This window comes from Bos indicus x Bos taurus, chromosome 11 (assembly GCF_003369695.1).
Source record: "Bos indicus x Bos taurus breed Angus x Brahman F1 hybrid chromosome 11, Bos_hybrid_MaternalHap_v2.0, whole genome shotgun sequence".
In the NCBI taxonomy this organism is placed as follows: Eukaryota; Metazoa; Chordata; class Mammalia; order Artiodactyla; family Bovidae; genus Bos; species Bos indicus x Bos taurus.
This window is the reverse complement of record NC_040086.1, coordinates 31,998,479-32,025,899: the sequence shown is the minus strand read 5'-3', so window position 1 is coordinate 32,025,899 and position 27,421 is coordinate 31,998,479. Positions and strand designations below refer to the sequence as shown.

Below are 27,421 nucleotides of genomic sequence, written 5' to 3'. Positions count from 1 at the left end.
GGCTGAAAATTGGTGGGCAAGTGATGAAACCACTAAAGGCCTCCTGATGGGAACTGTGCATGTTGAAACAAGATCAGGAGCAACCCCCTGTGTGGGAACACATGGAACCCAATTATACTGATTCCAGCCACACTGTCTGCTTCAGTTAGCATCAGATGACAATTTCACATTGTTATAAACAGTGTTTTAGAATATGAGAGGGTGGCTGTTCAATCCAGCAGGTCTAATTGAACCCCAACTCTTAGTCGACAGGTGGAGATCTGAAGCAGCCATTGGTAACTAGGTTGCAGGCCACCGTTGCCCTCAAATGCCTGATTTTAGCTGTCTGGACGTGTGAGAAGTGGCTGACTTTTCCTTCATATTTTTGTCAAAAGCACTTGCTCCTTCTGTGCTTTCCCTTCATCCTAGCGATATGGTTGTTAAAGTGAATTAATACTTGGATAGCTTGTGATAGAACAGTGCCTTGCTCATGATACATCCAATATGGATTTTGCTGTTATTAATATGTGTATTATATAAATAGGGCTTCCCTAGTGGTTCAGACGGTAAAGCGTCTGTCTGCAATGCAGGAGACCTGGGTTCGATCCCTGGGTTGGGAAGATCCAGCCAATATACATGATCCAAATATACAAGATCCAAAACAATATACATGTTTTCCAAGGCTTTTCACTGAAACACAGTTTTTATGAAACAGATTACTTTGATTTATTAATAAATTGATAAATAACAACACCATAGACCACTGAAGTTCCACAGTGACCCTTAGCCATGTCAGTACACCTTAATTTTGAGGACTTCTTCCAAATAGATTCTTTTTTCTCATAACTCCTGAAGAAATTGGAAAAGGTAATTTTTATGTTGATATCTGAGACCTAAATGAAGATAATGATCTTCTTTGCTATGGGAACTTCCTGATGAAAACTGGTTTGTCATTTGTTACAAAGAGGACATTATCAGGGTTGTTTCCTGGGAGCCCTATTTAGGAAGGAAAATTTCCTCTTAGGTATAGAATACTTCAAATAATATGTTTATTCTCTTTGTGTATGAATGTGGGCAGTGGGTAGCTCATAGGATATGGGGCCACTCTCAAATCAGTTAAACCTTTGTCGAAGGAGAGAAAGAAAAGCTCTATTGAATAATAAAAAATCAGTGTAGTAATGGGAGAAGAAAAGGATTGTCATTTGGGAGGCAATCTCTTAAACATTAGTTGAACCAGTGGAGATGAGAGTACAGCCCATCAAAAAAATACTGTTTGTGGACTTCCCTCGTGGTCTAATGGCTAAGACTCCACTTTCCCAGTACAGGGGAACCGGGTTCAACCCCCGATTGGGGATCTAGATCCCACATGCCACAGTGAAAGAGCCTGAGTGCTGAAACGAAGACCCAGTACAACCAAATAAAAAAATATTTTAAAAAATATTGTTGGTTGCCTATCGGTTGATCAGACTTCGGGATAAATGAGTAATAATAGATAACAATAGCAACTAACAATCTAGCAAAGATTTGTTCTGTGATCATCATTGTCCTTAGTTCTTTATGAGCAATATTCTATTTTATGATTTGGCCAAACTGAAGTATTTTCATAGCTAAAGGAGATTCAGAGAGATCAAGTTACTTTTTTGTAATACAAGAGAAATGAGACACTCTCTAGTTTAGGAAAAGTGGCACTTTAATTTCTTGGAATGCAGAAAGTTGTTCTTTTAGAATTCAGGCACCTCACAAATATAAGATTAATTTTTTAAATATTCATTTGAATAATTTCCATGGCAGGCATAAATTTTAAATTTGATGGCAAAAGGTCCTTTACATGTATTACTATTCATTAGGCTAAATTTGCTGCAATTACTAGGCAATTTCGTGTGGTGTTCCAGTATGCTATTTTGAGAAAAGATCAGAGGATTTCTATTGAACTGATCCCATTAACCACATTAGGAATAAAGATATGTATATTGCACAAGGTACATCTTTTTATTAACTAAAGTAATCACAATCATTTAAAGGAATGTATTACTTATTAGATCATATTTTTAGAGGTTGATTAGAAGATAATTTTGTGGTACATTTAAATTTGGGGTATTTATTATGTAATTATTCAAAAGCGAGTTTAATTAGCCCGTAATAGCCAACACATTACTGTTAAAATGGGGAATTTTGAGCTGTAGCCAGCAAAACAGCAGTGATGAGTGCTCCATTTTTAGAAACATCTAGAGCAGCTCTCTTGAAGAGTCACACCAGAGTCAGTGGTGAGGACCCAGCTGATCACATGGATCCAGGATGGGACAGCTGGAGTTTGGGCCCTGATGGGCTAGGTGGCTTTCAGTGTGTGACACACTGGTGGAAGAGCTGCTTTTTTTCCATATAAATTTAGTCTCCAGAAAACTGGAATAAAAATGAATTGCTGTGTAGTTAAAATGGAAGAAAGTCATTAGACATCATCTGCACTTTTCCCACTATTTTTATGAGAGCAGTAATAACAAAACAGAATTATCTTGAACAGAGTTAAACAGGCAAGGGAGATCTATTCACGACAATTATAGAGAAGGAGCCCACAATTCAATCTGAGCTCAATTCAATGTGGAAAAAAAAGAAAACCGGAGAGTTTTTAAGGGCTGGAGTGAAGGGCTCATAGTCCATAGCCCTTCAGTTCAGTTCAGTTCAGTTGCTCTTTGTGACCCCATGAATCGCAGCACGCCAGGCCTCCCTGTCCATCACCAACTCCCGGAGTTCACTCAAACCCTTGTCCATCGAGTCGGTGATGCCATCCAGCCATCTCATCCTCTGTCGTCCCCTTCTCCTCCTGCCCCCAATCCCTCCCAGCATCAGAGTCTTTTCCAATGAGTCAACTCTTCGCATGAGGTGGCCAAAGTACTGGAATTTCAGCTTCAGCATCATTCCTTCCAACGAACACCCAGGACTGATCTCCTTCAGAATGGACTGGTTGGATCTCCTTGCAGTCCAAGGGACTCTCAAGAGTCTTCTCCAACACCACAGTTCAAAAGCATCAATTCTTCAGCGCTCAGCTTTCTTCACGGTCCAACTCTCACATCCATACACGACCACTGGAAAAACCATAGCCTTGACTAGACAGACCTTTGTTGGCAAAGTAATGTCTCTGCTTTTCAATATGCTATCTAGGTTGGTCATAATTTTCCTTCCAAGGAGTAAGCGTCTTTTAATTTCATGGCTGCAATCACCATCTGCAGTGATTTTGGAGCTCCCCCAAAGATAAAGTCTGATACCGTTTCCACTGTTTCCCCATCTATTTCCCATGAAGTGATGGGACCAGATGCCATAATCTTCATTTTCTGAATGTTGGGCTTTAACTTTTTCACTCTCCTCTTTCACTTTCATCAAGAGGCTTTTTAGTTCCTCTTCACTTTCTGCCATAAAGGTGGTGTCATCTGCATATCTGGGGTTATTGATATTTTTCCCGGCAATCTTGATTCCAGCTTGTGCTTCTTCCAGCCCGGCGTTTCTCATGATGTACTCTGCATAGAAGTTAAATAAGCAGGGTGACAGTACACAGCCTTGACGTACTCCATGCCCAGTTCTAACTGTTGCTTCCTGACCTGCATATAGATTTCTCAAGAGGCAGGTCAGGTGGTCTGATATTCCCATCTCTTTCAGAATTTTCCACAGTTTATTGTGATCCACACAGTCAAAGGCTTTGGCATAGTCAATAAAGCAGAAGTAGATGTTTTTCTGGAACTCTCTTGTTTTTTTGATGATCCAGAGAATGTTGGCAATTTGATAGACCTTCTGTGTTGGCTAATTGGCTTCACCCAAAGGAACACTAAACCCTCTCCTTTGAATATCTTCAAGGCTTCAAGGCTGAAGGTTGTTTTATGAGTTGTAGCAAAGTGCACTGCCTCAAGGTAGGCTCCTATTTTCCCCACAGAAATTGGAAGAAGGAGAACTGTCCTTCCTTGAAAGCTATGTTTCAAAGTGAGGGCTCCTAGGTCCTGGAGAAAAATAATCCTGGGTGGTAACACTGAAACAAAGTTTTAAAAAATATTTACACATCAAAGGAACAGAGAAAAAATTTGGAATTACAAGTTTTCTGAAGTAAATGCTCTAAGAAAAAGGAGTCCAGGGCCCTAGAGACAGGATGAGAGCTGTCTGAAGTTTGGCCAAGCTGTGGGGAAGGTTAAGGTCTTGTTTAGAGGTGATTCCACCTTTAAGACAACCTGTTTCATTTACCACAATTAGTTCCTACCAGGAGATCACTAGAAAACAAAATAACAAGCAAAAGATGGCTTTTGTTTGTTTGTTTCTAGAATATAGCCACTTTTATTGAGCATTAATTATTTTGACCTTTCTGGTTTGAGAATTTTTGTTTAACGATATAAGCAAGTGGATTGTTGTCCCACATTGGGAAAGCTCAAGGGCGTTTTGTAAGAATTGTGGTATGCAACAGGAAGGGAGTATTACTTATGATTCTAACTTTGGAGTCACAATTTGAATTAGTTTGAGTTGCAGAACTAGTTTGAGTGGCAGCTCTTCCTGGTCTTGGGAAGTTACTTAGTATCTTTGAGGCTCAATTTCCTTTTATGTAAAATGGGGGAAATGGGGTGATCCATTGAAATATGCACACGCAGTGGGTATCAGAGAACCTGGCATGTACTGAGACTGTAACATGATTATGATAAACCCAGGGGTGAGTGGAAGACCTGTTTTACTGGCACTGTTTTTGTGCCAGGAGATGCATTATTCTACCTTGAGGGAGGCTCTTCACAAGGCAGACAGATTTGATCTGGATAGAAAATGGGCACAGTTCCTTTTGATGTTAAAATGAGTTCTGTTCACACATGTAAACTAATTGTGATGGGCTGCTTACAGTAATTACCTAGCAAATAAGTGAGTTTACTGAGTTAGATTAAGCATTTACTTGAAAGTCTGCAAAAAGTACATGATTGCTAATACAGAACTGTCCTACAATAAATAAAGGAAAAATCTACTCATGCATATAAAATAAATTTCTAGGCAGCCTTCATATTAATATATATATATCTCCAGCCTTTAAACATTAATAACATTTTTAAAGTCCTTATTAGAAAGGCTCAAAATACCACAAACCTTTCTAAAGTGTGACTTGTCCTGTTGAGCTTTAGAAGGAGACAATGAGATGGACAGCTGTGCTTTAAAATGGTTACCCAATATTGTAAAAGGAGAAATGCAGCTAGGTTTAGGAAAATATAGGGTAGTGAAAGTGTTAGTTGCTCAGTCTTGTCCAGCTTTTTGCGCCACACCACCCCCTCCACCACACCGCGCCCTCCCGCCTCAACCGCCCAAGGTCTTCTGTCCATGGAATTCTCCAGGCGAGAATACTGGAGTGGGTGGCCATTCCCTTCTCCAGGTGACCTGCCCAGTGAACCCGGACCTCATGCATCACAGGCAGATTCTTTACTGTCCGAGCCACCAGGGAGCCAAATTTATAGGCTAAGTCTACCTCTAATGGAAACATGAGATGCAGGAAGAATGAAACCACATTTTCTTGTCATTTGTGTCCAGTACCAGCTTTGATAATGAAATTGTTTTCTTGTGGTGTCTTGGTAATTCATTAATTACATTTACTCAGATGTTAACAGAGGAAAGGTAACGTAGTCTGACTACTTCTCTACAGGGCATGCTGCTCGCATGAAGAGCCCATATGCTTTCTTTGTTGGTTCACGTGCTCCAAGGAGCAGCAAATACTACCGCAGGCTTTAGTCCGAAGGTCTCATCTCATGTCAATTGACTTGTTGGTTAGATCACTTTCGTCATTAGTAGCTCCTCACTCATCCTCAGTATTTTAAGAAGCCTGGCATTGGGAATAAAATAAGAAAGACAAGAATACTTTATTCAATGCCCAGGTTTAAAAAAGGATGTATTAAAGATGCCAGTACAGCCAGAAGCCATCATTTAATTTTAAAAAATTAGTAGAGAAGTTGTAATATGTGGTACACAGATGTGTACATATATGTACATATATGTTACATAATATAACATAGTAATATTACCACATCTACCACTAAAATCTTAACATTGCATTGACCAGACTTTGGAAACTAGACTGAATTCACATCCCACTTCACCCACTTGCTGTGTAATCAGAAGCCAAACATTGAACCTCTCTGTACTTGACTTTTTACTTCTGCAAAATGACATGAATAATGTTAATTACTCATGATATTGTTGTGCTGGTAAAAGAGACAATGCATGTAAAGCACTTACCATTGAGTTGCCACCTAAAATTTGATAATATTAATTAGCTTTCATTAGTAGTACAAACAAATTAACTGAGGAGTCAGCCATATTATAAATGGAAATAGACCTACCTATAGCCACAGGCAAGGGTGAAAAATGTTAGTAATTAACACTTTAGCATCTAGAAAGCTTTATAAACTCTTTCTGGATGCTAGCAGCATCAAACTTTTCTCAGTGGCCATTATGAAACTCGTAAGACAAGAGCAGTGCTTTGGTTAGATGTATGTAGGTTGCTAAAATGGCAAAAGGACATATATCATCTGTTATTCTTATTTGAGTGGGGGTGGAATTTAATACAGGTCTCTGCCCCACAGAGTTTCTGAGAGAAGGAATGATTAACCTTCCCCCATGTTTTCATGCATTGTAAAAGGAAATGGCAACCCACTCCAGTGTTTTGCCTGGAGAATCCCAGGGACGAGGGAGCCTGGTGGGCTGCCGTCTGTGGGGTCGCACAGTCAGACACAACTGAAGTGACTTAGCAGCAGCAGCATGCTATTATAATCGACTAGCTCTGCCTCCTAAGACCTTCAGAAATGTTCTGGGCTAAAGTAACTTAAATTGGCAGAGCCACCATACCCTTCCCCCCATGATGGATAGCTTGTCTTCCATATTCCCCAATTCTAGGCTTGACATGCCTCCTTCTAATGGGCTCAGTAGGGAAGCTGTCTAATCTTTCACCTTAGCTATTGCACTTTAACCAAAAAGAATATGACTTTTCCCAACAAAAGAAAATTGAGACAGCAATAGTTTCATGACAGGAATATAAAGATGATCACCCAAAGTGAGGAGACCCAGTTTTAAATCAGGAAAACTGCACACTGCCCCATCACCCAGAATGACCTGCGCTTACATAAAAGCTGTCCAGAAAGCCTGACAAGAAACAGGGCTCTGAGAACCGAGCATACAACTCTGCTATAGGAATTCTGCTGTGGATTTCATCCAGAGTACAACACAGAATTCCAGAGCAGGGAAGGAAAGAAGACAAGAAGAAATAACCTAATCATTTTAGAAAGAAACCCTAAAACCTAGTCGAAACAGTTCTTATTTCCATGATAATAAGCTTCTCTGTCAGACCAAAGAGTGGTCTCAGGTGATTGATTTCCTGATACCTAGAAACATAAAATCTTGTAATAAAATTTTGAGAGTGGGAGAAATTTAATTCACTCCGACTGTGGGAGCTGGAGAGTGCTGATCCATAAAGATAGAATGTTTCGCAGATAAACAGAAACAAGCTCCACATGCAACTTAACAATTAATGGCCTGAAACAACAGGTCCCTTGGTATAAATGGTCATTTTGCCACCTGAATTCACAGGGCCTCCATTCATGAAAAAATGAATACAGAGACCTCCTCGGCGATAACATTCCTGGTGGAACTGGACACCCATGGCTGACTGACCATGGTATGCTGGATGTATCACAAAACTCTTATTGTTAGGAAGGCTGCTGATTCAGTCCCTTTTGTGTGGAAGACACAGGGAAGATAATCAGACCAGCATTGTTTTTACATGCACTTTATCTTCCTCAGAGCACTCACGCATTTATCTACCTGGTAGGATCCTCAGAGTGACCCTGGGAGATAAATAATGTATCACTGTTATATCTCTGATGAAAAAATGTGAGCAGAGGATAAAGAAGTTCAAAGAATCATTCTGTAAATTAGGGGCAGTGCCTGGACTAGATCTTAAAAATATATATATATTATTTTTCCACTTTACTATGCTTTCCTAAGATTCTGTGGGAATACAGATTCCTTCTACTGCAAAGGACAGGTAGATGGCAGGATTTGGGGTGGAATGTGGCCGGAAAGGGTAGAACTGGACACTGCTTAGATGAGAGGCCTAAGGATTCAGTTCTTCAGGAAAGGGAAAAATTGGGGATACTGACAAATGTTCTGCATTTATAAGTGCTGACACATTGAATGCATAAAACTGTAACAGCCAGAGACACACTGGAGTTTGAATTTTGTCTGTGTCACTGTGAAGCACACGTAGCATGACCTCTGAGACTCAGTTTCCTTTCCTGTAAAGTTGTAATAACAACTACAGAGTCACTATGAGGAATAAATTAGATAAAGTGCATAGCCCAGAGCCTACCATAGAATAATAATTCAATAGAGGTAACAGCTACTAGCTAAATAGAACAATACAGAAAATTTCAACCTTGCAGTGAGTCAGAAGGTAGAGTAGCCCGTATTGAGCATCAGTTGAATGTTAAGTCACATGAAACTCTATCTACTAAAGGTAAAACCGTGCATCATTTGAGAGGAAATTAACAAAGGGGTTTATAATAATTTAATATATTTAAGTAAGTTAATCCCAAGGTATTATGAAATCTTCTCTGGAGGTCTCAGAAGCCTGACTTTACCTATAAATTATGAGAAAATAAAGGAGACTGTGGCAACTTCTGTCAGAGAATTGGAAGGAATGCTGTAAGATTCACGTACATATGTGCATATACACACTTATACACTCCTCATTGCTGCAGCTATAATCAGAGTTCCACTTTCATCTTACTAGAAGCCAGGTTCCTCCCAGATTCCTGGTTCCAGACTTAAGGATTCCTTGGAATGGTTTTGTATAAAGTGACTGTTCAATGTTCCATATGTAAAAAAAAAAAAAAAAAACACTAAATACATCTTAAGAAAGGTGATTTCTCAGTGCATGTATTTCTAGGTGTTTTAGTCAGTGAACTTCCAGGGAAAGAAACTATTTTGCTATCAAAGAGTTTAGTTGACTTGAAACCAGTAATGGAGAGTATCATCACTATTTCCAAATATAACTCCTCTTGCATTTACTGAAATGTGGTACATTTTGATGAAAAACACATAGAATATATGATATAGAATCACAAGGCTCCCTTGCTTTGAAACCAACTTTCTCAATTATTGCCAAATGGCTTTTCTTCTACTTGACAGTTGTGGAAAGTTTGACCTGGCCTGACTGATGAGGCCCTTTTCAACTATCTCACTCTAATAGCCACAGGAGTAAAAATTACCCTAGAAACTTCTGAAGCTGCTTTGCTGAGTTTGAGAGAAGAGCTCCAACTTAGCTCTCAACTATTTGTAATGCTGTGGATATCAGATAAGGTTAATATAAATATTAGGCACCCAAACAAATCAAACTGAAGACTACTAACCTGGTTGACTTCAAATAACCTGGTACTTAGTCACTGGAATTTAAGCAACTTATATATGGAGGCTTGAAAGAAAGTGAAAGTGTTAGTCGTTCAGTTGTGTCCCACTCTTTGTGACCCCATGGACTTCAGCCCACCAGGCTCCACTGTCCGTCGGATTCTCTAGGCAAGAATACTGGAGAGGGTTGCCAGTCCCTTCTCTATGGGATCTTCCTGACCCAGGGGTCAAACCCAGGTCTTCTGCATTGCAGGCAAATTCTTTACCATCTAAGTGTTAGGAAAAGTAAACACAGCTATGATACTTGCATCAATGCACAATGATCCCGATTCACTTAAGCAGAGAAGTGTTTTCTGGTTTAATTAAATAAACATTATCATTACTTCTTTTACTGAAGATATTATAGGAGGTGGGTATGAGGAAAGTATTGAGATAAAAGCATTTTATAAAGAAGTATGCAATATCATCATCAATGTTTTACCCACTTGTTTACTACCTTTACTCAAAGCTTTGAAATCAAAGATCTCTCACATTTTCTTAATGGTTACATCCATCCCAGTCCACTCCTGAACATTTATAAACTTAGGAAAATCTCTTCCTCTATTCAGTCAGAAAACATACATTTTGCAGCTTGTGTATTCAGTCTTCATTCATTGTTTGGAGGGGAGGAAAGTGGAGGGAAAGAGAAACAGACTCACAGGAAACTATCAAAAGACTAGCAGTCTAGTATGGAAGAGCATTAACAAAGCAATAGAAGTGTGAGATTTCACAGTAATAAAGGATCCATACTAAAGTGGAGACTATATGGTTGAGAGAAGATGAGGATAAAGTTGGGTTTTCTGCAAATTCTCCCATGTGTCTTCTTGATCTATGTTTTTTTTCCATCTTCAAGCCACTCTATCTCATGTCTTCCTTCTTGAGAAACACTTGATGGCTTTCCAGGGTTCACAATGGGAGGCCTGGGTCCTGCTCCATTAATGCTCATCCCAAACAACAACTACTGGGACAGCCCTTTGCTGATGTCTTGACCCCACCCTCATTATTATCTTTCTTAGTACCCAGTATTTGTGCCTTGTTGTGTTATTTTTTTAATTTAAAATTGTTCTGTTTGTTTTCTTACATTTTCTGTTTTATTTTGAATATACTGAAAGTTCTAAGAAGGTGGCCCCCAAGGCTGTTTTGTGTACCTTAGTATTAACGTCTTATGTTGTTCCTAGTAAATTGTTCAGTTCAGTTCAGTTCAGTTCAGTCGCTCAGTCGTCTCCGACTCTTTGCGACCCCATGAATCGCAGCACGCCAGACATATTTCTTGGAATTTTAAATTATTTTTTTCTATTTAACTTTATTTTTCCCTTTTTCCTACCTCCATACATTAACCAATGATAACAGCTTGGAATGAATCTTTCCTACACATTCACGATGTTCCTATGAACATATATAAATAAAGGGTTGCTTTTCTCTCTTGTCACATAAAAATTAAAAGCATACTCTATGAATTAAATTTGATTTTCTCCTTTCCTAATGTGTTATGGACATCTTTCAGTTCAACAGATTTTTCTCCAATTCCTATTTTTAACTCTGTTAAAATTCTAGGGTATAGGTGTGCCATAATTATGGGTGTCTAATAAATTATTGGAATAACTTACTCAATCAGAGCCCTGTTAATGAGCTTTTAAGTTGTCCTTTTCTCTTTTTTTCCTCACAACATGATCAGCAAACATCCTGTATTTATATGCATGCTGGTGTATTTAATTCTTTAGACTATATTCTCAAAACTGAGGCTGCTTGATGAAAATATTTGTGTATTTTTTAACATTACTATTGTAAATTTCAAACATAAACGAAATTAGAAAGAATTGTATAATGAACTCACATCCACCCATCAGCCAGCTGCAATTTAATCTTTTTAAAATTGTAATAGATGTTAGATTACTTTCTAAAAATTGAGAAATTCATATTCTCACTGGCACAATTGTCTATTTCCCAAGCAAATGTTCTAACCAAATTATCACCTTAATTCACTTTATTCTTCCAAGTTTGTTGGGGAAAAAAATACCTCCTTATTTTATTTTGACTTGCCTTGTAGTGAAATTGGGCATCCTGTCCTACATTTATCAACAATTTGGATCTTCTGTTCTCCACTTGCATGTCTCTATTTTTGTCCATTCTTCCAGTGGGTTTTTGCCTTTGTTCATAGCACTTGATACACGTTTTTATATTTTAGAGGTGTTAACTCTTGGTCTGTCATGTGTACTGCAGATATTTCTCCTTTCTGATCTGCATTTTCAGTTCATTAGTGACACCTTTTTCCACATAAAATTGTTATTGTTTATGCAGTCAGCTGTGATGATCTTTTGATGTATGGCTTCATTCCAAGGACTGTGATCTATGGAAGTTTCACGTCCACCTTCAAATTTCTTCTTACTGTCCCCTAAAAGTCAATATGCCGCCTCCAGTCTGACATTAGTTTAGTTCCTGAAAAGCAAACTCCTTTCTTCCTCAGTCATTCCATATATGTTTCCTTATGTTTAGAAGATTCTTCTGCCCACTTTTTACTGAACTACTCTCCACCGATTTTCCAGGTCTCAACATAAATATTACAGCCTCAGAAAGTCTACTTGACTCCGCAGTCTAAATCAGAAATCTCTGCTCTGCTCCTACATGATACTTGTCATTTTCCTTCATCACACATTTCAGTTATTGCTTTCAGCCTAGTTGTGTGATTTTTTTGGTTGTATAAATCTTTCCCTCATTATAATGAAGGTTCATGAAGGAAGGCATCAAGTGTGTTTGGTTAAAACCTCTTCCCTTGGGACTTAGTATAGTCCCTGGAACATAGCAATAGCTCATCATACAACTGGTTGACAGCAGGAGTGAAAATATTCATAGAGAGAACACCATAAACAATGAAGCATTTTAGCTAAGTCTGAGAAATAAGTAATGCTCAGCCAAGCTAGAAAGGAAAGGTCATATGAGCCAGGCATGACGATAAAACTTTTATTGGTGTATGGGGATTGGGAGACAGCAATAAAATTATGACTGTTACTTTCTTTGAGAGAAATGGAAGACAAATTTGAATATGTAGCTGTAGGCAGACCATGAAGAGCTGTTAGAACAGTGGTACTTTAAAAATACCATGACAGTTTCCAGGATTCTAGTAAGCATTTATGGGTACAATGACCATGCAAAAAGGCTATGAAGCTTGCAGATGATCAAGCTGTGGACACACAGCCATGATTTTCAGGGTCACCAAAGTCACATATGATGTGATCATCCATTGCTTTTTCAGTTCTGTGTGGTGCCGTTTGAGGTAACGGCTGCCCTAGGAGGTGCTCCCTATTCTCCAGGCACAAAACACATTTTTCTGTGGCTTACATTGCTTCTCATGCAGTACCTAGATGTCTGGTAAAGACAGTCATCATTTCAATCCCACATCAGTGGATTTCCCTTCAAACACATGCTTTGCTTTGGTGGTTTTGAAAGTAGTTTGAGGAAACATTTAGTCCTAGCAGCCAGGCAGGTGGTAAAGTTTTATTGATGTCCAAGTTCTTTCTGAATCTCTAATTGATTGAGTAGAGATTGAGATATACTAGACATGACCTCCCTCAAGCAGTCTGACCTGCAGTAGTAGACATCAAAATGTGCAGGGCATGGATGGAGCTGATGGTAGGGAAGATGAAACTGTGAGGGATATAAAATAAAACACCACCTCTCAAGAAACCACAAGATGAGTTGAAATTAGTGCATATCTTATAAATCACCGCCTACCTGCTTTCTGCAGCTGTGGCATTTAAACATGAATTTGTATGAGTCTTTACATGATCACTGGGTTTTATTTGGCATGTGTTGTATTGAAATACAAGAATGAAAAAAAGTAATATTTTTCTTTTTTTGGTTATGGGGAAAAAACTGCTAATCTCAATTCACAAAAACCACAGGAACCTGCAATTCCAATTTTCTTTTCACAGTATTAATGAAACGAGGTACTGGGAAAGTAATCTTCCCTTATAAATCTGAAGCCATTTTCAAGGCTAGCCTAGAATTATAATAACTTTCACATCTATTAAGATGCAGTACAGGACTGTGGTCTAATGAGATCATTTTAGGCAACTCTTTTTCGTCAGTGGGGTGGAGACAGAAATTTTAAATTGATTGATTTCTGGTAAGAAAGACTGACTAGTCAAAGACTCTTAAGTGTGAAACAGTTCAGTAAATGCATCTTTCCATTAGTTTTTGAAAAGGATTATTTAAGGTAGAAGATCTAATAATTTAGGGTACCAGAGTGATATATGTTGAGCATAATGGAGTTTTATGACCTTTATCTACTCCTCCGGATCTGAAATATATAGCTCAAGTTCCATTTTTTAAATCATGTTTTAAAATCATTGGTGTATTTTCTTTATTATTTCTTAATATTGATGATCTCTTACATTCTTTTTTCCTTAAAGCTTAAAAGCTGAATTTTCATTATCAGTATAAAGTGAAACTCTTGCTTCATCTTTCATATGACAGGGTCACAGTCGATGATGTACCTATACACTAACAGTCTATATTGAAGAAATATAGTCTTTAAGCTCTATACAGTCAGTAAAAACAAGACCGGGAGCTGACTGTGGCTCAGATCATGAACTCCTTATTGCCAAATTCAGACTGAAATTGAAGAAAGTAGGGAAAACCACTAGACCATTCAGGTATGACCTAAATCAAATCCCTAATGACTTTACCATGGAAGTGAGAAATAGATTTAAGGGACTAGATCTGATAGAGTGCCTGATGAACTATGGATGGAAGTTCATGACATTGTACAGGAGACAGGGAGCAAAACCAACCCCAAGAAAAAGAAATGCAAAAAGCAAAATGGCTGTCTGGGGAGGCCTTACAAATAGCTGACAAAAGAAGAGAAGCCAAAAGCAAAGGAGAAAAGGAAAGATAGACCCATTTGAAAGCAGAGTTCCAAAGAATAGCAAGGAGAGACAAGAAAGCCTTCCTCAGTGATCAGTGCAAAGAAATAGAGGAAAACAACAGAATGGGAAAGACTAGAGATCTCTTCAGGAAAATTAGAGATACCGAGGGAACATTTCATGCAAAGATGGGCTCAATAAAGGACAGAAATGGTATGGACCTAACAGAAGCAGAAGATATTAAGAAGAGGTGGCAAGAATACACAGAAGAACTGTACAAAAAAGATCTTCACGACCCAGATAATCATGATGGTGTGCTCACTCACCTAGAGCCAGACATCCTGGAATGTGAGTCAAGTGGGCCTTAGGAAGCATCACGATGAATAAAGCTAGTGGAGGTGATGGAATTCCAGTGGAGTTATTTCAAATCCTGAAAGATGATGCTGTGAAAGTGCTGCACTCAATATGCCAGCAAATTTGGAAAATTCAGCAGTGGCCACAGGACTTCAGTTTTCAATCCAATCCCTAAGAAAGGCAATGCTAAAGAATGCTCAAACTACTGCACAATTGCACTCATCTCACATGCTAGCAAAGTAATGCACAAAATTCTCCAAGCCAGGCTTCAGCAATACATGAACCATGAGCTTCCAGATGTTCAAGCTGGATGTAGAAAAGGCAGAGGAACCAGAGATCATATTGCCAACATCTGCTGGATCATCAAAAAAGCAAGAAAGTTCCAGAAAAAACATCTATTTCTGCTGTATTGACTATGCCAAAGCCTTTGACTGTGTGGATCACAATAAACTGTGGAAAATCCTGGAAGAGATGGGAATACCAGACCACTTGACCTGCCTCTTGAGAAATCTGTATGCAGGTCAGGAAGCAACAGTTAGAACTGGACATGGAACAACAGACTGGTTCCAAATAGGAAAAGGAGTACGTCAAGGCTGTATATTGTCACCCTGCTTATTTAACTTATATGCAGAGTACATCATGAGAAATGCTGGGCTGGATGAAGCATAAGCTGGAATCAAGATTTGTGGGAGAAATAGCGATAACCTCAGATATGCAGATGATACCATCCTTATGACAGAAAGTGAAGAAGAACTAAAGAGCCTCTTGATGAAATTGAAAGAGGACAGTGAAAAAGTTGGCTTAAAGCTCAACATTCAGAAAACAAAGATCATGGCATCCAGTCCCATCACTTCCTAGCAAATAGATGGGGAAACAGTGGCTGACTTTATTTTTTTGTGCTCCAAAATCACTGCAGATGGTGACTGCAGCCATGACACTTACTCCTTGGAAGGAAAGTTATGACCAACCTAGACAGCATATTAAAAAGCAGAGACATCACTTTGTCAACAAAGGTCTGTCTAGTCAAGGTTATGGTTTTTTCAGTAGTCATGTATGGATGTGAGATTTGGACTACAAAGAAACCTGAGCGCCGAAGAATTGATGTTTTTGAACTGTGTTGTTAGAGAAGACTCTTGAGAGTCCCTTGAACTGCAAGGAGATCCAACCAGTCCTTCCTTAAGGAAATCAGCCCTGAATGTTCATTAGAAGGACTGATGTTGAAGCTGAAACTCCAATATTTTGGCCACCTGATGCAAAAAGCTGTCTCATTTGAAAAGACCCTGATGCTGGGAAAGATTGAAGGCAGGAGGATAAGGGGATGACAGAGGATGAGATGGTTGGATGGCATTACCAGCTCAATGGACATGAGTTTGAATAAACTCCAGGAGTTGGTCATGGACAGGGAGGCCTGGTGTGCTGCAGTCCATGGGGTTGCAAAGAGTTGGACACGACTGAGCCACTAAACTGAACTGAACTGAACTGAATATTTAAGAAATAAAACCAGCAATACAAATGACCTGGGAACCACAATCTCACCCTGAAAAGCTAACTTTGGAAACAGCATGAATACAATTAGATTACAGTGAAAGAACCACTCATCAAGTATATAAAATATTTTCATAAAACTGCCAATTTGAGTGATAAAAAGAGCATCTGATGACATGGTTATTGCCTTGGTGAGATACATGGTTCCACTACCCACCTCATTTTATGTAACAGGAATTAGGACTTTAAGCATGGTTTCTCTTGTAAAACATTATGTAAAAACATAAATCAAGAGCAGTTTTGTTTTTTAATAACAAAATTAATTTAATTGCTCTGTTTCCAACCTCAGATGGATTTCAGATTCTTTCCACTGCACAGTGAAACCTTCTTGGAAAAACTCATTAATGTTTGAAAATTTACCTTTCAAAATGAAGAGTTATTTTAGAACTTCAGTTGTGAATCATCTTTCAGAGACAACATGAGGGCTTTATTCTCCCCCCTGTGTATAGACTAAGGTTATGACCAGACCAGACACAAACTGGCACTGGTAAAGACAGGCTCTGGTGCAAAGCTGAATGGCCTAACATGCTCCTCATCTTACCATCTTCATAATCAAAGTTCTTTTTAATTGTAATAAAACATTATTTCATTTGATAAAACATTGAATTTCATTCTGTAAACAAACTTAGGAAGTTAAATTTTTAAGTAAAGCAGGCCTATATAAAGCACCAAAACAGTATTTTAATGAAATAATTACATTGAGACTTTTTTTTGACAGTTGGGACAGTTTTAAAGTGTGGTGTGAAATCAGGAACTTGGCAATAAGTTTTGTTCCTCATTGAACACCCGGCTGAGTAAAGCACCAGCTTCAAAAGGCAGAGTTCTGACCTCACTGGCCTGGCCTTCTTCATTTACGCAGTTGGGGGATCAGTGTGCTCTCTAGGAGCCATCTAGAAAGATATCAAGAGCTGAGAGAGGGATGCAGAGAAGAGCTAGGGAAGGGGAGGAAGTCTGCAAGAGAGAAGGCAGGCAGGAGCATGGAGTAGGTGACAGACACCCAAAGGAGCTAGTGAGAAATGAGATTTACCGCAGGGTCCTCTCTGTTTTACAGCCTATTGTATCTCTTAAACCTGTTTGTTCCATGGTGTTTCACAGCTGGATCTAGATTAGTTCCTATTTGGGGAAATAATACTCTTTCACAGATACAGTGCCAAGAACTGTGTCAAAATAAAAAGGACCATTTCTTTTTCTACGGTAGTAGTTTTAAAAAGCTATGCAGCAAGTTAAGGCTAAGTTAAATTTTTTGATATTTCACTTTTAATTTTTTTGTGCAGAGCAACAAATGCAATTATTCGTCTTATGTCACAAGGCCCTGGAATATGTCTTTTGCACTTACTATGCATTTTCACAGTGAATTATTATCTGATGTAACCTAAAATTGGTTTGAGGTATAATGTAGAAATATGTTAATAACTGTCCTAGCACCTGAAAGACAGTGTCTTTCTAAGTAACCACAGTAATGATTTGACAGTGAAAAATGAGAAAAGTCATAGAACTAGCTTTTAGGATTTTTGATAATCTGGGTCAAAACAGACCATGTGCAAAATTAGAGGCCATCAGATCTTGCTGAATATTTGAGAGAGAAAGAGAATTAAAAATCAGTTTTAATCTGTCCCTAAGATAGCATTATCTTTACACAAGTCCCAGAAATAGTCCCATAGCCATTTGGCTGAGAAGTGGCTTATATGAAAGAGGTTATAACCCTTGTGACAGCCTTGTGTCCTTGCCACGACAACCAGTACCGTTGAGACACTTAGCAAAAATACCGGCAAAAATGAAAAGTCTTCCTCTTGCCATTATGGGGTACATGTGCACTTTCCCCCCATGTAGTAGACCTAGCACTTCCATTCTGTTTCCTGGGGGATATGTGGTGATTCTCGTCATTCAGTAAAACTTAAGATACAGTTACATGGGAAAACTTTAAGTAAAATAATCTATCACTATAGTGTTCATATAAACTTCATATGTTCATATGTAGTTTGTGATGCCTTTTATTTTATGAATCATTAAAATGGGATATGTGGGAATAAACACATAGGATATTTCATCTTCTCTACTTCTTTTTTTGCTAGCAAGCTACCCTCAAATCAAACTGTGTGCCACCAGTGGAGTTGGATACATGTTCATTTCCAGTTATACCAAATAATATGTAAATGTCTTGGCTTATTCACAGCCCATCATCAGTCCTACTGAAGTTTTCCATTGATCTGGGCTCCTTGTTCCTCTGAGCCCCATATGAGTTGGTTGTGTTAGCTTGCTGCTACTGCTGCTAAGTCGCTTCAGTCGTGTCCAACTCTGTGTGACCCCATAGACGGCAGCCCACCAGGCTCTGCCGTCCCTGGGATTCTCCAGGCAAGAACACTGGAGTGGGTTGCCATTGCCTTCTCCATTGTGTGAAAGTGAAAAGTGAAAGTGAAGTCGCTCAGTCGCAGCCGACTTGTAGCGACCCCATGGACTGCAGCCTACCAGGCTCCTCCATCCATGGGATTTTCTAAGCAAGAGTACTGGAGTGGCTTGCCATTGCCTTCTCCATGTGTTAGCTTAGCTTTACCTATAAACCAGTTAACTTTTGACTATTTGGGGACTTGTTGCTAATCTATACCCATTCCATTTTTTTAGTGCCTCTCTTTTACATGTTTTTTAAGTGTTCTCATCCCTTGCTGCAACAAAGAAAAGGAGACTATGTGAAAGTAAAATTTAGTTCATTCATTTGTTTTTTAGCACTACTGAAAAAAAACACATTGTAGATTTTAAAAAATTATTTATAATGTTTCGATTCAGTTTACTAGGATGTAAAAAGAGAATGCAAAATACCAAAGTCATTAAATACAGTTGCTTAGGGAGGTCTCTGATTAAATTTCTTTCTTCATACTGTTATGAATGGTGAAAAAATGACTGTATTTTTTAATAAAAATTTTTTAACCAATTTATATAAGAAGGTATTCAGCCTTTTTAGGTTTCCCTGGTAGCTCAGACAGTAAAGAATCTGCTTGCAATGTGGGAGACCTGAGTTCAATCCCTGGATTGGGAAGATCCCCCAGAGAAGGGAATGGCAACCCATTCCAGTATTCTTGCCTGGAGAATTCCATGGATAGAGGAGCCTCAGTTCAGTTCAGTTCAGTTCAGTCGCTCAGTCGTGTCCGACTCTTTGCGACCCCATATACTGCAGCAGTGAGCTACAAAGAGTCAAACATGACGGAGTAACTAACACTAGCCTTTTTAGCCATTTATTCTATTCTCTACATTTAAATTCATAGGAATTTCCTCAGAGATATTTCAGCAATCATCAAAATAAACCATTAATGACCATCAATAAGGGAAACCACATTTATAATTCATAAAAATATTTAAATTTCTCTAGCCATTTTTGTACATGTGAGAGAGATGTCCCATTAACTCTTAAGCATGTAAGTATGTAAGTGATCTTAGCATAAAAATTAAGAAAATTTTCACTTAGCTTTCAGATTGGAAGCATAGGCAGAAAACATTGTTAAATAATCAATTAAATATGGAACCAACTGCATATTCCAAATAGACCTATCATAATACCTGTGGTGGTTATTAATTTTCATTGTGAATCAGGAAAAAAGGGGGATAACATGTTTCATCATTGGGTTTGTGGTATCTATTTTCATGATATTTAGAATTCTTATTTATGTATGAGTTACAGAGCTATTTCAGGACTGCATGAGAAGCAGCATTTTGGCCGGAGTTCCAAAAGAGACAAATGTTTTCCTTAATCAGGAGGCATTTCTCAAATAGCTCTATGGCAAAGTGGAAGCATCTGAGGCTTTTGCTTTGGTCTTTGTCATCTCATTTTAGTTTTACCATCAATTTGGTTTTGGTTTGCTCCTTCAACAGTTGTGAAAACATGTAAGAAATTTTTGAACAGATAAAAATCAGATTAAAATTCTCTGATAAGATAGTCCATTGACAATACCTACTCCTAAATGAAAAAAAAAAAGTACATATATATTCTTAGTTTAGAAAATATAAAATGTAGAGACTTCCCTCTTGGTCCAATGGGTAAGACTCCATGCTCCCAATGCAGGGGGCCCTGGTTCAATTCCTGGTCAAGCAACTAGATCCCACATTCCACAACTGAGTTCTCTGTGGCCCCAACTTAAAAAAAAAAATCCTGTGTGCAGTAACTAAAGATCCTGCCTGCTGCACTAAGACCCAGCACAGCTGAATAAATAAATTAAATATCTATTTAAAAAAGGAAAAAAATGTAAACCCTCCATTCCATTAAAACTCTCAAGTCTGACTATCATGAACTATATGATTAGGATTTTATCTCTCTTCTCTCCATTTATTTCTGACAGACAAAGTGAGGTAATTATGAAAATGTGTTTAAAAGGAAAGCATTCCAACAGGTGGGGCAAATGATTTAGGTAATGTTTAAATAAAACCCTTTTCCAGCTTTTGAGACACCATGGTGAGAGAATGCTCCACAAAATGAGCAAGTAGAAAGTCGTCATTTAGTGAAAGTTAGCAGCTGAGCTAATTGGCAGACTTTGGCAAAGATGAGGTATTTGAAAGAGAAAGTGCTGCCTTCGGTTTGTCAGGTAGTGACAGAGTTCCCGCAATAGGTTCTGTTCTTGAGAGGAAATTAATTTCTTGTAATCAAATGCTGTGGATTATAGTCTTCAGCGCCTTCTGCCTTGGCCACAGAAGCAACTCCAAGGCGTTTTAATTTGGCAACATTACATGCGCTTTTGTAAAACAAGCAGGGGATACATTCAGCATACAAAGGTTTCACCTGCTACATTTTGTAGCTCCAGAGCATATTGCTTCTTTGAAAGCTGTTCCTTTGTTAGTGACTATATCTGTAAGGCTTTATTTGGGGAAGGAAAGGAAAATGACAGCAAGAAACCCACATTTGGCAGATGAAATCCTGGTGATGTTTGAAAATGGAATTATAAAGCAGTATGGTGCTAAGTGATAGATAAATGATCCCCAATAGCTAATAGGGACTTTTGTAGAAATATTTTAAAAATTACTAATAATAGTGTAATAAAAGTACCATTTTAGTCTTTGGAAATGTTCAATTTCTGGTGTGTATATATATATATTACACACAAAACCTTCCACATATACACACATACATATATTCAATATTTATGCAATCTTGAGATTATGTAAATTCATTCTGCATAATTTACAAAGAATATCATTTTGAAAATTATAGAATTTTAATTCATTACATCTGAAAAGTTATCTTTTTTCTATAAAACAAAGGAAAAGATGGAGATTCAGAGAAAGAGAGAAAAACACAATCCTTAGGGAAACATGACCTGGGATCAGAGATGAGACAGAATACTACCTCTACAGTTCCTTTTCTTCTAAGTTGTTTTAAATAATAAATTTATAAGGTAAAGGAAAAGAACCGCTCCCCTCTCTTCCAAATCTGCAAGCTAAACCCCAGGACTTTTCTCCCTATCTGTGATTAATTTCAGTGACTGACTTCTTGGAGAAAAATATTTGAATGCCCCCTGCAATCCACTTCTTGTACCCAAGGAAGAACTTTATACTTTGGAAAGTCAGAATGAGGGTTTTATCAATTGAATAAAAGTGAGGCAGTCAGCCCTTTATTTATGATCATCTGCTACATACTGAATTTTGAGTCAAAATCATTCTAGATAGTCTTTAAAGTATGTAAAAATATTTTCTTACTTTCTCCTCTCAAATTTGGTCATGGTGATCACTCAACCACTGCCAGTAAATGAATAATGTACATATATATTTAGGTAAACAGATAAACCTTCAATAGTAAAGGAAATCAGTTCTGTTTTAGTCTGTACAATTGTGAGTAATGCTCACTTCCGCAGCACACATACTAAAACTGGAATGATACAGAGATTAGTAGGACTCCAGGGATGACACAAATTCATGAAGCCTTCCATATTTTTACAAACATCTCATACAGCTCAATCTCAAAAAAATGAACAACGCAATAAAAATTTGGGCAGAAGACCTAAATAGACATTTCTCCAAAGAAAACATACAGATGGCCAACAAACACATGAAAAGATACTCAACATCACTAATTATTAGAGAAATGCAAATCAAAAATGCAATGAGGTATCACTTCACACCTGTCAGAATGGCCATCATCAAAAAATCTACAAACAATACATTCTGGAGAGGCTGTGGAGAAAAGAGAATCCTCTTGCATTGTTGGTGAGAATGTAAATGATACAGCCACTATGGAGAACAGTATGAAGGTTCTTAAAGAAAGTAAAAATAGAACTACTATATGATCCAGCAATCCCACTACTGGGCATTTACCCAGAGAAAAGCATAATTCAAAAAGACACGTGTGCCCCAGTGTTCACAGCAGCACTATTTATAATAGCCAGGATGTGGAAGAACCTAAATATTCATCAGCACGGGAGTGGATAAAGAAGATGTGGTACATGTATACAGTGGAATATTACTCAGCCATAAAAGGAACAAAACTGAATCATTTGTAGAGACATGGATGAGCCTAGCGACTGTCATACAGAGTGAAGTAAGTCAGAGAAAAACAAGTATTGTATATTAATGTGTATATGAGGAATATAGGAAAATGGCATAAATGATGATATTTGCAAAGCAGAAATAGAGACCCAGACATAGAGAACAAATGTATGGATACCAAGGGCGATAGGAGGAAGTGGGATGACCCGGGAGATTGGCATTGACATATATATACTATTGATAAAACATATAAAATATAAGAACCTACAGTATAACACAGGGAGCTCTACTCAGTGCTCGATGGTGACCTAAATGGGAAGGAAATCCAAAAAGAGGAGATATATATGTATATATAAAACTGATTCACTGTGCTGTGCAGTAGAGACTAACACAACATTGTATATATATGTATATACTCCATAGTTGGAGTATAGTATATAGAGTATAATAGATAAAATTAATTTCTAAAAACTGTGACTAAAATAACACTTTTAAAAGCAGTCAATTTGACTCTTCAAAATGCCTGTTTTATCTTATTGTTCAATACTGTATTCATTGCAATAGGAGGCAATGTGATTTCTGAAGTAATCCTAAATTTAGCCATCATATTTCAGTCAAGAGTTAGCCATAAGCAGTCTGTATCAACATCAATTTGATTCTTAAAATGATTATTCTCTAATATTATATAGTCATTATGATGCTATACATTTTCCACGTTGAATTTATTGCTTTTCACCTAACACAGCAATATGGCCCTTTAGAACTACATGGAGCTAATTTGGAGCTACCCTTACAACACCCTGTTAACAAAAGTGATCTGTGAAAAAGAAAAGATGGTAACAGATCGCTCTCTCAACGGTATGATTCATTGTCCTTAGTTTTTAGTGACCACCAGGTGTAGGCATCACTACACTTACTAGCTTCAGTATCCTTTTTCAAGAGCAGTAGGCACAGGCATTATCCATCAGGCATGAAAATAGATGGTAAATGTGACTCTCTGACATTCGGGAAACTCCATAATCACTCGGTGTTTTTTCTCACCCTCTTTCCTACAGCCAACCCAACACGGGCAGGCGGGAGAGAGCCGTACCCAGGCTCAGCGGAAGTGATTCGGGAGTCCAGCAGCACCACGGGCATGGTCGTGGGGATCGTAGCCGCTGCCGCCCTATGCATCCTCATCCTTCTCTATGCTATGTACAAGTACAGAAACCGGGATGAAGGCTCGTACCACGTGGACGAGAGTCGAAACTACATCAGTAACTCAGCACAGTCCAATGGGGCTGTCGTAAAGGAGAAACAACCCAGCAGTGCGAAAAGCGCCAACAAAAACAAGAAGAACAAGGATAAAGAGTATTACGTCTGAGCCCAAGATCTGAAAAAGGACCCTTGTATAGAAATAGTCTTCATTTTATCCGAGACATAATATAAACTTATTTACTTTCCTTTTTATGAAGCACATACAAAAGAAGACAGGGAATGCAATCAGGAAGGAAAGACTGTTTTTAAAAAATAAAAACAAGTATCTCATGCTCTTGTTTCTCCAAAAAAGAAAAAAATAAAAAAATAAACAGGGGCCAATAAATTCCTTAACATCCACAGTGTTTTAATTTACTCTGCCTGTCTTTATGTTGCTGGAACATTTCTAAAAGACAGTGATGACCACATGCATTCATAAAGCAAAGGAGTATTACAACATCGGGAGGCACAACACAAAAACAACACAAAACACAACACAGAAAAAGAAGCTACCTATGATCCCAGATTTAGCCAAAGTGCTAGCGCTTTCCTGAGAAATCAGTTAGTCTGATGGCCAGAGAAGACTGTCATTTTGAGTGACTCCACCTGCAAACCTTTTCCGAGTTCACCGCCTGGCACAGCTGGAACAGTGGCTGAAACGAACTTGCACTTGAAAAAAAGTGCTGACTTTTTTGAAGACTTGTGTAGGAACACATTCAAAAAGCCCCTTTCTGGTTGTGAGGGAAAAAAAAAAAAAGTATGGAGGCCTTATTTTCAACAATGTGAAAGATAAGGCACATTTTCACACTAAAATTTCAAAACAGAAACAACAAAAAATAAACAAGAAGGTATAGATGCAATCATTGGGAAATTTTCATGCACGCTTAATATGTTATTACATATGTTTATATAAAATCCATTTCTGTGTGCTTTCTGGACTGTGATAAGTGATGTTTTATAGCCTGTTGTATAGAAAATGCAAACTATATCTCTGCTCTTCAGCCCTTTTTGGTAAATTCAATGTTATAAGTGTTGCTAACTATAGGGAGTTTTATGACATCAGATCAGCAATTATTTCAGGGTTTTTTTTTTTTTTTTTTTTGCCACCATTATAAATTGCCACAATTACTTAAATTTTTTTTTAAATTACAATGTAGTGTTTATTCTAAGGAAGATATGTATGAATGTATATAAAAAGACTCAGCTACTTTTTTTCCTTTACATGTACAGCCTTCATTCTGTTGCAATTAAGTTTTAGTATTTGTATGAAAGGTGTGGATTAGAAGGCAAACTATATACATATGTATCCTATAGTCTTCTTTACTCCCCTAAATACTCACATTTCCCACATACATTCCCATTCATGATCACAGATATGTGCACACACACAAATACACACACAAATCCAGAGGAATCCATCAGACAGGATGGAAGACCCAAACGTACATATAATAGAAAATATTTACTGACATATTGAAAAGCAGGAAGGAAGATAGTTGTGCCAAGATATTGATGGCAAATGGGGTGATTTGCTTCACTGAGATATGCTCCTGGGAAACTTCCAGAAGATTTTAGTCCCTAAAGAAATGGAACATTTTCTTATCAAGTAAACTATCACTGGTATCTTGCTGCATGAATATGAACCATTAAGTGGGCAGGTTGCAGAAGCAAAATTGATTGATCTATACCTTAACCCTGGCTGCTACAATTGAAAACTTTGTTTCCAATGAAATTATATATATAGTCTCTGAACCTGATGTGCATGATAAACATTTTTGGAAAGTAAACACTTTCTCAACTAAAAAAGTATTTTCAGTAATTTTTGATTCTATATTACTATCCATTTAAGAAAATCATTATCTGTTGATTATTGACTATAATTTAACTTTTCTGGTTTTACATATATATCATTAAATATAGCTTTAGTTTAACACACATTAAGTAGTGGAAACATATAGATTATATGCTTGTTTTGCATATTGTTTCAATGATGTTCATAGCAATAAATTATTAGTCTGAGAAGGCAATGCAAAGGAAATGCAATATTAGATTGGAAGGTGATGTCTCAGTAAAAATTGGTTGCATTACTTTAACATCTCCTAAAAGAATATTAGATTTTATAGAGAAGAATAATTTTACAATTTGCTTTAATCAGAAAAGGCAAAAAAAATGCAAAACATCTTTTGTGATACTTCAGTTGATGAAAAAAGCCAAGAAGTGGCCTGGATTATAGACATACAGCACCTTAGATATATGTATAATTCATAGCAAATCACCACCATCTATGGTTGCCAAGTAATTGTCATATATGAAAAGTCCTAAAGGCTTTTCATGACCCAGAAAGTAGAGGTATGAAACTAAAAATTTAGTATCAATTACTTGTGTTTCAGATTTTCTTCTTTTTAATTTGCCAGGTTAAAGAATTCATAAATTTCTTTGTAGTTGCTGTTTTCCTCTCATCCAGTCTTACTCAGGGAAAGCCAGTGAAACAGAAGGTAAATATAAAACCACTCATTTACATCTTGAGGTTTGAAAGAAACAGTTGCTTTTCCATTTAATCTACTGAACTTGAATTAGTTTCCATCCGGAAAGATTCTAAATTGTGATCGAAAATAACCAAAATAATGGTATTTTTAAGCAGTATATCTCTGAAGCATGTTGTTTGAAATTGATTTCAGTGTTTCTTTCCAGCATAAATTTTTAAATTTCATGCAATATTGTTACTAAAAATATTTCCAATGTAATGGCCTATACGAAATCTAGCAAATTTTTTTCTTGTTTGCTTCTTTCTTTGTGAATGGACAAAGAAAAGAGAGCACAAGCTAGGGAGAGAAAAGGCATGAATGAAATCCCAAGTATCTTCATACCAAATGTATCAGGGTTCCATGTGTAGTTGGCAGTTAATAGAGGATTTCACACTACCTGGCATAAATTTGATTACATCTCTAGACTGTAACTTTTCTGATTGAGTATGCTTCTTTTTTAATCCATGTTATGTGTTGCCTTTTTTTTTAAAAAAACAAAAAACAAATACTACAATAATGTGTGAGGTGGTCCATCCCTAAGACATCAAAGAAAGGCCACATGACCCTACCCTTCTAGTGCTTTGTGTGATTGGGTATCTAAGGGTTTTGTTTTGTTTTGTTTTTCTGTTGCAAGGCCAACTTATCCATTATTGGAAATGCTAAGCAAGTGGAATTTACTGTTTTGTTAATAAAATATTTCTTAATACAATGGTGGTTTTATTGATTTTTTAAAAGTAATTGCGACACCCGTTGGGGACAAAGTAGCAGCCTAAAGAAGACTGCATTTGAAAGGAAAATGCATCCTTAGACAAGCAAAGGAAAACTACCAACGCTGTATTTTCTGGATTTTAATATTCATTAAATTAAACACCACTACACTGACACACTTAAAGATGCAGCCACTAAATATACCTTTGTTTACATCTTTTTCATCTTGCTCTGCGTGAAACCACAAACTCCTGGAACTAGCTGAAAACAACACGAAAGTGCTGGTTTCATAAATGTGGTTTTTTCCATAAA

At 37.6% G+C, this 27,421-nt stretch overlaps 1 protein-coding gene and 1 pseudogene across 31 annotated transcripts in view; both read left to right on the top strand.

The window, feature by feature from the left end:
* The window catches only part of NRXN1 (neurexin 1), a 1,214,076-nt gene extending 1,186,966 nt beyond the window's left edge, over positions 1-27,110 (top strand). For all 31 annotated transcript variants that reach the window (XM_027555248.1, XM_027555233.1, XM_027555254.1 and 28 more), the window contains one exon: positions 23,696-27,110. In XM_027555248.1, coding sequence (XP_027411049.1) covers positions 23,696-24,003 — 308 coding nt within the window. In that variant the 3' untranslated portion in view covers positions 24,004-27,110. The remainder of the gene's footprint in view (positions 1-23,695) is intronic.
* LOC113901944 lies at positions 21,994-22,090 on the top strand (annotated as a pseudogene).
* Positions 27,111-27,421: the final 311 nt, after the last annotated feature.